The 9972-nt window shown below is 48.9% G+C and overlaps 1 protein-coding gene across 1 annotated transcript; it reads left to right on the plus strand.

The window, feature by feature from the left end:
• Positions 1 to 496: 496 nt before the first annotated feature.
• On the plus strand, positions 497 to 1759 carry LOC121979443 (3,9-dihydroxypterocarpan 6A-monooxygenase-like). Its single transcript, XM_042531434.1, has one exon. The coding sequence runs from the start codon at positions 497 to 499 to the stop codon at positions 1757 to 1759; it is 1263 nt and encodes a 420-aa protein (XP_042387368.1).
• Positions 1760 to 9972: the final 8213 nt, after the last annotated feature.

The raw sequence follows: 9972 nt of genomic DNA on the forward strand, positions 1-9972 counted from the left end.
TCGCCTGCTTGAACAACCAGTATGCCTGACCTCTGCCTATTCCATAGGCTAGCCTTTTGACTGCCTAGTCAGCTTGACTATTGACCGTCACGTCCTCTTGACTTTTGACCACTATATAGCCGTGACCTTTCTCACCCTTTCCTCTTGGACTCCTCCAATACTAACCGTATCAAACATATTTCCGATTTTTTTTAAGCAGAATTTGTATACAATTGAAGAGACTATATAATAAAAGAGTTATAAGATATTTACATTTATCCACATATTTTAATAAATGCTATATTTTTAATTAAAGATATGTAATTTATTAGCTTAAAAAATTAATTATAAAAAAAATATTCATTTATCATTTCATATTTTGGCTAATTGTACTCATAGTTAATGATTTTGTTTTTGTTTTTGGTTTTTCCGGATAAGATATTACAATATTAATTAAATGTATATATACACATTTAGCACGCCCCTGCTTTTGTCGCAGAGCATATCATCCAAGGAAATGGCGGCAGCAGACCTCCAGTCACTCGCCATCCCCATCCTCGTGATCGTATTTTCAATCTTAATCCTCACATGGCGGCGCCGGCGGCCAGCTCTCCGCCTCCCGCCGGGTCCAATCGCCCTTCCGATAATTGGCCACCTCCATCATCTCAGACCGATCCCCCACCAATCGTTCCATAAGCTCTCTAAGCGCTACGGTGGCCTGATCGGCCTCCGCCTCGGTTCTGTCCCCTGCATCGTGGTCTCCTCCTCTTCCATCATCAAAGAGATTATGAGAACGCAGGAGACGGCTTGGTCGGACCGCCCTCAGTTTAGGGTCTCCAGTTACATCGCCTACGACTGCTCCGGCTTCGTCTTCGCGCCCTACGGTCCTCACTGGAGGTTCTTGAAGAAACTGTGCATGTCGGAGCTCCTGGGAGGACGGACGATCGACCAGCTCCTCCCCATCCGGACTGAAGAGGTGGTCTCGCTCGTTCGGTCCTTGTACGACAGATGCAAGGTTGGAAGAACCAGCATCAACATGGGCAGCGAAGTGTTAAATCTCACCAACAATGTGATATCCCGGATGACCACGGGCCACCGATGCTGCGGGTCGGACGGGGAGGCGATGGAGATGAGGAAGATCGTGGAGGGAGCGGCGGAGTTGGTGGGTAAGTTCAATATGGCAGATTTTATTGGAATATGCAAGAATTGGGACTTGCAGGGGTTCGATAAGAGGTCGAAGGACGTCCGCCAAAGGTACGATGCGATGATGGAGAGGATCATGAAGGAAAAAGAGGAGGCGAGAAAAAAAAAGAGCGGTGGAATCAAGGATTTGATGGATATATTGATTGACATCGCAGATGATTCCAGTGCAGAAGTGAGATTGAGTAGGGAACATATAAAAGCCTTCGTGATGGATATCTTCGTCGCCGGCACCGACACTTCGGCCCTCACCTTGGAGTGGGGACTGGCGGAACTCATCAACCACCCGGACATCCTGCGCAAGGCACAAGATGAGATCGAAGCGGCGGTCGGCAAGAAAAGACTGGTGCAGGAGTCCGACGTGGCCAACCTCCCGTACATGCAGGCCATCATCAAGGAAACAATGCGGTTGCATCCCTCTGCCCATATGATCCCTCGGCGGTCCACTAGGGACACCAAGATCAAAGGATACGATATTCCGGCAAACACGACGGTCTTTGTCAACGTCTGGGCCAATGGAAGTGATCCCGTCCGGAAGCTGAGTCAGACGGACTGTCAGGTAACGTGGCTGAAATGTTGACGAAGTCGCGACGTCCCAGAGGGGGATTTGCTGAGATGGCTCCCGTGTTGACCAAGTCTTTAAAAGTCCTCTGGTCAACGCTACCTGCAGCTAGCGACCGGGTTGACCCGGCCCCCGGTACCCCGATGCTCGAGGCAGATCCAACGAATATATGAGTAACCGGCTAATGATATAATAATGAAATAAATAAGGAGTGAGTACGGAAAACGTACCCTGGCCCAGGGGGGCGCCCTCGGATGGGACGCGGCTAAAATTATCGCGACCCGGAAGAGTAGATGACTCCGATCAAGCTGGAGAGCTGGATTTGACAACGAGAAGCTGAACGAAGTACGAATCCGGAGGACGAGCTGCAGGTCGGGATATAATACCGATACGCAGACCGGGATAAGACACCGGTACGCAAACCAGGATAAGACACCGGTACGGAGATCGGGATAAGGCACCAGCACGCAGGCCGGGACAAGGCATCGGTACGTAGACCGGGATAAGGCATCGGCACGTAGGCCGGGACAAGGCACCGGTACGCAGACCGGGCTAAGACACCGATACGCAGACCGGGATAAACTATCGGCACGCTGGCCAGGATACAACATCAGTACACAGACAAGAATACAACATAAGCACACGAGTCGAAACACAACCACCTCCCGAAGGACGAAATACGATGATGGCTCGAAGGTTCGACCAGTGCCGAAAGCGCATGACGGCGTGGATCGGATACCGGATCGACGTCAAAATTGTACGACAGTGTGGATCGGAGCATGACAACCGTTGTACCGTCAACGAAGACATGGATCAGCCGACGGCTGCTGCTAGGGTGCACTGGGAAATGAAGGAGGGTGACGACCCGAGCCAACTCTGGGTGCTCGGAGCCGGTGGTCGCCATGTGAAGACGAGGAAGAGGGCAGTGGCTGCTGGCATCAACAGTAGTGCTCACAATGGCGTCGATGCGGAAAGAGGCAGTGGTCTGCCCGGCGACGACGTAGCGAGGAGGAAACGAAGAAGGGCAGTGATCTGCCCGGCGGTGGTGCTAGCTGAGAGAAGAGAGGAGGCGGAGGAGAGGAACGGCTATGAACTATCTGATGATGGCGTCGCAAGGAACAGCTGGAGAGGAGCCATGACCGGTCCAGCGGCAGCCACGTCGTGGGGAGGAGAAGGGTGGTAGACGGTCTCGACGGCGAGGAGTTGAGCACGAGGGGGAGAAGGGGAGGAGAAGAAGTGACAGCCGGTAGCCGTCGTCGGCGCCGGCGAGGAACCTGGCAGGAGAAAAGGCCCCTTCCTTTGGCTTCTCTGGCGGCGGCCTCCCATGCACGAACGAGCCCCCTTTTCTTTCGGTTCACGGTGACTACGAGAGGAGGAGTGGGAGAGGAACGGTGGTCGGTCGTCACCGGCGTCGCGAGGCGGATGGGGAGAGAGGAGCACCGACCTTTCCGGCGGTGGCGACGTGAGGAGCAGATGGAGAGAGGAGAAGGTGACGGCGCATGTAAGCAGGGAGAGGAAGAGAGGAGGTGTGGCGGCCGGCCATGGCGTCGTCTCCGGCGAGAAGCATGAGGAGGAAGGAGGAGTTGGCGGCGGCGAAAACACGAACCAAAAACACCCCTCTCTCTCTGCATGCTACAGTACTCTCTTAAAACCCTTTTCCCTCATTTTCCCAAACTACCCCTCCCTTTTCTCCTATTTCCTCACCTGCCCTAAACCATATCCACGTCACAAGCCTCCCCTTCAAGTCTAGTCGAAGGAGGCACCAGTCCGACTGAGTAGACCCAACCAAATGAAACACGGAATCGCTACTGAATGCAAAATCATATCGCGAGGTTGTCACATAACGTCGAACGAGTAGCTGTGGACGACGGGTACCTGGCAGAGCAACGACAAGAATAAGTGCTGACCGAGTGACAAAAGACATATCGAGCGAGTGTCGAATGCGTAACCGAGAAAAACATTAAGCGGTAGGCCGACCGGCGTAAAACGAGTAGCCGAGTGGTATCAGCGAGTGATCAAGCAAACTGCCAAGCAACAACGATGAGCGAAATACGAATGGCGAGCGTCGGGCAGAGCAACGAGCGGGGCGAGTATGTCGAGCAAAGCGACAAGTAAGTGATGAGTCCCGACCCAGCCATAGCGGTAAGCGAAGCGCTAAGGATGAGTGTCGAGCAGAGCGGCGAAGCGTGCACGATGAGTGCCGAGCAAAGCGGCGAGTGAAACTATGAATGCCGACTGAGCAACAGCAGTGAGCGGAACGTGAGAGCTGAGTGTCGGGCAAAGCGGGGAGCAGAGTGAGTATAATGGGTGCCGGGCAGAGCAACAAGTGAGCAAAGTGAGTGCGGTGAGTGTCAGGCAAAGCTGCGAGCAGAGCGATGAGTGCCGACCGAAAGGTCGTTGGGCGTGAGAGCAGAACTCACTTATAACTCGCACTGGGGCGAGAGTCTAGAGGCGTGAGAGCATAGTTCACTTATAACTTGCACCGGGGCGAGAGTCAGGGACCCCGACCGGGAGGTGCTCTGGAGGCCTGACCAGTACTTGATCTGGAGACTTGACCCAGAAACAATCTGAGGGCCTGACAAAGAAGCAGTTTGGAGGCCTGACCAGGAATTGATTTGAAGGTCTGACCAGGACTTGGTCTAGAAGCCCGACCGGGAATTTGTCTGATAGCCCGATCGGGAATTTGTTTGAAAGCCTGACCGGGAATTTGTCTGGAAGACTGACTGGGAATTGGTCTGACCGCCTGACCGAGAGATCGTTAATGATACTCTGATCCGAGACCGGTGGTAATACTCTGGTCCGAGACTGGTGGTAATAGCTCAACCCCGAACGGGTGAGGATAAGCCTTGAAGCCCATAGAAACGAAACCTGTAGCAATATAAGGGGACAGAACCTTTATCATACCTAATCACAAAGTGATGTCAACCGACTGAGGATCCGTCTCGGTCCCTCAACTCCCAAATACCCGGGGAGCAAGGGGAGAAGAGAATAATTTGAGCCATGACCGTCAGAAGTCTGGGACTACCGACCTGAAATGTCGTTGGGCGTGAGAACAGAGCTCACTTTTAATTCTCGCATGGGAGTCGACCTGAAAAGTCGTTGGGCGTGAGAGCAGAGCTCACTTATAACACGCACTGAGGCGAGAATCTGGGACTACCGACCTGAAAGGTCATTGGGTGTGAGAACAGAGCTCACTTTTAATTCTCGCATGGGAGCCGACCTGAAAGGTCGTTGGGCGTGAGAGCAGAGCTCACTTATAACTCACACTGAGGCGAGAGTCTGGGACTACCGACCTGAAAGGTCGTTGGGCGTGAGAACAGAGCTCACTTTTAATTCTCGCATGGGAGGCGACCTGAAAAGTCGTTGGGCGTGAGAGCAGAGCTCACTTATAACTCACACTGAGGCGAGAGTCTGGGGCTACCGACCTGAAAGGTCGTTGGGCGTGAGAACAGAGCTCACTTTTAATTCTCGCATGGGAGCCGACCTGAAAGGTCGTTGTGCGTGAGAGCAGAGCTCACTTATAACTCGCACTGAGGCGAGAGTCTGGGATACTCCGGTCCGAGACCGGTGGCGATGGCACTGGTCCGAGACCAGTAATGATACTCCGGTCCGAGACCGGTGGCGATGGCGCTGGTCCGAGACCAGTAATGATACTCCAGTCCGAGACCGAGTTTGTTCAAAGGATCATTGGAAAAATGATGAAAGTTCACCAGGCAAGACAGCGGGACGCCGGAAAATGCTAGAGGACGAGAAAGGCAGACGAAGGACCAGGAATTAGAGCTTACAGGAAAAGGAAAAGCCGCTGGAAGAAGCCGGAAGTCGTCGGAGCGCTGGGAGTAGGCAACATCGCCGGAGCAAACGACCGAAAGGCAGAAGGAGAGCGCAGAGGAAGAAGCGGCGACGTTGAGGCTTCATAAAGATGGACGCGCCTGATTGGGGTCGTCCGATCTAGGGCGCAGGAATCGGGGCACACATTCGATCGTTGAATTCGAACCGCCAAACATCACATCAACAGTTGTCACCTCGGACGTGCAGCGGCTGCGCTAGCGACACATGGCATCGTCCCACAGGTTAGCATTTAATGGGCGCGTGCTCGACCTTAATGGAACAGATTTGCACACATCACCAGGAAATTTCGACGGCGTCAGCATTAGCTACCCGACCCGCGCCCCCCCCCCCCCCGACAGAGGTAAGGAAAAGTATCCAAGATAGCCAAGTGCAGAGGCACGAATCGCCGACCGAAGGAGAAAGATCAGTCGTATGGAGACCGAGCGGGGGTCCCACTCATTCAATAGGCTGGCCCGCCAACCACTCGCCAGACTATTTGTCCAGTCAGTCGGACATTCAACCTCCTTCGACTAGACTTAAAGGGAAGGCATGTGATCCAGTGGTAAGATGAGGGGGCCTGCCTGGCAGAAGGTCAAAGTGGTCAACACCTGGCAGACGTTCGACCCGAGCGAGGGGTACCTTCCTGATCAATAGAAGGATTAGCTGACCCGACATCTCGATAGCTCGGCCTGACGTCAAGTTTCCGACACCCATAAGGCAAAGCAAGAAGAAACGGAGGCTGAGCGGCCATCCCGCTGGCCAACAGTAGCCACGGCATTCGGCCGAGGGCATCCGCCTGAAGGCCGTCAGCCGACGGGCCTCCGCTCGGCCCGGGAAAGGCGCTAGCCGAGTGGTTCCTCCGCTTGGCCCGGGAAAAGCGCTAGTCGAGCGGTTCCTCCGCTCGGCTTGATAAAAGACAGAGGGAGCAGGTGGTGAGATCTTCCTAGGAACCAGTTTCGCCGACAAGAGGCATGGCCAGTGGCCTAGTCGAATAGAGAATCGTACGGTGGAAACTTCCATTGTCGCACCAGGGATATGCTCGTACTATTGAGGTATAGTGTCAGACACGCTTTCCTGACACACGCATTCCAGGTATGCTTTGAGGGGCGTGCACATCTCAGGGAGCGTGCACGCGCCTCTGGGGAGTCCTATATAAGGATCCCCAGGTTTCGATAGAGGTATGTTGACATCTCTACTGTAGCTACAGTTCTCGCTTCTACTATACTTCTTTCTTTCTTGCTGCCGGAAGTTTGACTTGAGCATCGGAGGGCCATTGCCGGGGAACCCCTCCTCGGCTCGGTACTGTGTTTGCAGGTCCGCGACGGCGAGGGATCTACGTCTCTGGAGTTTTCAACCAGTCAACAGAAGCGCCACGTCCCCAACGTCCATCGACTTAGCACCCGAACAAAATCAATAATATTTTTTTATCCTAAATTATATATATATATATATATATATATATAGAAATGATATGCTAGGTGACGTTTCGTGAGCGACGCGTATATGTGGCGTTGTTAGCTTAATTTCTTTTTTAAAAAATATGTCTTTTATTCTCTCTCCCCCTCCGCCTTCTATTCAAATCGACGGCGAGAGAAAATTTCCAAATTCTAAATTTCCCATGCCGCTCTCTCTTTCTCGCTCTCACCTTTTCCTTTGCCGTCGTTTTCTGTCGCAGCGCGCTCCTACCGTGCAAGCAAAAGTAAAGGTGTTGCAAGCTACTTGAACAACTTATAGCCACATGCTTGTTCTCAATCTAGATGGAAGCTCGAGAAACTGCCACCGAACACATAGCCGACGCTAGTTTACATACCACCGCTCTCTATTCTCGATCATGAGCTTTTTTCCACTCCATTATTTGGTTTTCAGCTCTATACAATGATATATCCTACAACGTACAAGTCCTAACTGTTTTCTTAATAGCTTTTTCTTATATGATTTATATGGAACTTGCTAAACATCAATTCACCATTTCATAACCAATGGTAATTCATTTATTTTGTAATTCCATTAATCCGTGATCCTAATATATATTAGAAGGATTTATACTACAACATACAAAATCGACGCCTGCTACAACACCTACAACTACTTTCCACATTTGTTGTCTACTTGTTTTTATTGGACATAGAGCTACTATAACATTGTAGTAACTACTTGAAATGTTAGCTACTACAGTGTTGTAGCAACTACTTGGAATATTAACTGTTAAAATGGTGTAGTAGCTACTTTGACAACTAACTGCTATAATGTTATAGCAACTACTTGGAATGTTAACTGCTACAATGGTTTAGCAGTTACTTAGAATATTAGCTGCTACAACGGTATAGTAGCTAGCTACTTCGACAGATAGCTGTTATAATGTTGTAGCAGCTACTTTGATAGGTAACTGCTACAACGGCGTAGCAACTAATTGGAATGTTAACTGCTATAATAGTGTAGCAGCAACTTCGATGGCTAGTAGCAACTAATTGGAATGTTAACTGCTACAATGGTGTAGTAGCAACTTCAATGGCTAGCTGCTACAACATTGTAGCAACTACTTTGATGACTAGCTATTACAACGTTGTAGAAGCTACTTGAAATGTTAACTATTACAACAGTGTAATAGCTAGTTCAACAGCTAGCTACTACAACATTATAGTTGTTACTTTAATAGGTAACTGCTACAATGATGTAGTAGCTACTTTGATTGTTAGCTGCTACAAGGTTGCAGCAACTACTTAGAATGTTAATTGCTACAATGTTGTAGTATTATTTTGATGGCTAGTTGCTATAATGTTGTAGCATCTACTTGGAATATTAACTGCTATAACGTTGTAGCCTCTACTTCGACGGCTAGCTACTATAACCTTGTAGCAGCTACTTAGACAATGTATCAGCTACAACGTTGTAGCCTGTATCAGCTACTTCGACGATTAGCTGCTATATAGTTGTAGCAGCTACTTCAATGTCTAGCAGCTACTTAGAATGTTAACTTCTAGAACGATGTAGCAGTTAATTGCACAATGTAGACTGCTACCCTACAATAGCTGCTCCACATTATAGCAACTACCCTACCTTAGCTGTTATAATGTTGTAGCAGCTAACTGATATCAATTAATATATGATGACTCATCAATTAATAATAATGCAGACATACCTACTATGGATCATTGATCCGTCACTTCAATAGAATGACCACTTATAGTTGTTATAAACCATAGGCTGTGAGCACAGGCAGAATCTGACTTTGGTGGAAGCGCAACTGTGGGTGGGTGATACTCCTATTCCCAGATTTTACAGCAGCCTATTTTTCCTACAAAATGATGGTGTCGTAGAGAGACACTTCTCATTATCTCTTCCACAACATCACTCTTTACGAGCCTTCTCATTTTCTCCGTCATTCTCCTTTGATGACACTTTTACAAGTAGCATAACTATGGTGTCATCTTCCCTACACCACCTTCGTCATTCCTTTCATGGCATCCACTGTCTGTATCTGAAATCTGGTATTGTGTCTTCCTCCCAAAATTCAAATTACAAGGTAGCCATGTTGTCTTCCCTATTGTATTGTAAGCTTTCATATGGCTGTCCCAGCCAGTTTAAGGTTCAGAAAGGAATATCTTTGTCTGAAATCTTCTTGTGTCTTTCACGTTCTATTCTTCCATCTTCTAGACGGTGTGCTTCTATGAATTTCAAGAAGGCTCTTCTATTGATGTGATCACCCAAACTTCTCCCACCACCACGCGAGGTAAATGTAAAAGACAAGAAGGGTGATCATCTAGTCGATTAGGATATTCTTGGAATATCATGATGGCATCTATAAGGCTCACTTAAATGCTAATGTTTACACATCTACACTTGAAATACAATAAAACAAGAAGTTCTTTGGCTCGCTATTAAATTATATCAAAGAAATACATTAGATCATAGTGATAATCTTGATGATACATTAAAATAGTTTTCAATTGGTAGCAGATAATTGTCCAACTATTTACTACGCATTGTAGACGCTACGACTTGTATGTTGTGTCATTGTTGTAAGGGAATAGGTTGCTAAACACGCAAACGTGCAGCGGAAAAACCTATTTCCTCCAGAAGATCCATGTGAAGGAAAACATAATCTTATACTAAGTTAGATCTAAAGACATGATAGAGTTATACCTTTGAAGCGTGCTCACGATCTCCCGACAACTCGGATCACAGCACTATCAAGCATTCGCGCATCTACGGTATCCACACGAACAAGCCTTGCCTTCGTTTGTCTCACAAACTCAACAAGATGGAGAAGAAAACACACAAGGTTGTGCTAGCAACCTCAAATGTATGTTTCGGCCAAGCAAGGAAAGGAGGAAGAATAAGAAGTAAAGAGACCTTTCACCTTCTCAAGTGATGAAAATCTAATGAAAAATATCATCCAAATG

Source organism: Zingiber officinale, chromosome 5A (assembly GCF_018446385.1).
Source record: "Zingiber officinale cultivar Zhangliang chromosome 5A, Zo_v1.1, whole genome shotgun sequence".
Classification (NCBI taxonomy): Eukaryota; Viridiplantae; Streptophyta; class Magnoliopsida; order Zingiberales; family Zingiberaceae; genus Zingiber; species Zingiber officinale.

What these genes read in the sequence shown, in the direction of transcription:
- LOC121979443 (XM_042531434.1), top strand. Translation starts at nt 497, where the DNA reads ATGGCGGCAGCAGACCTCCAGTCACTCGCCATCCCCATCCTCGTGATC.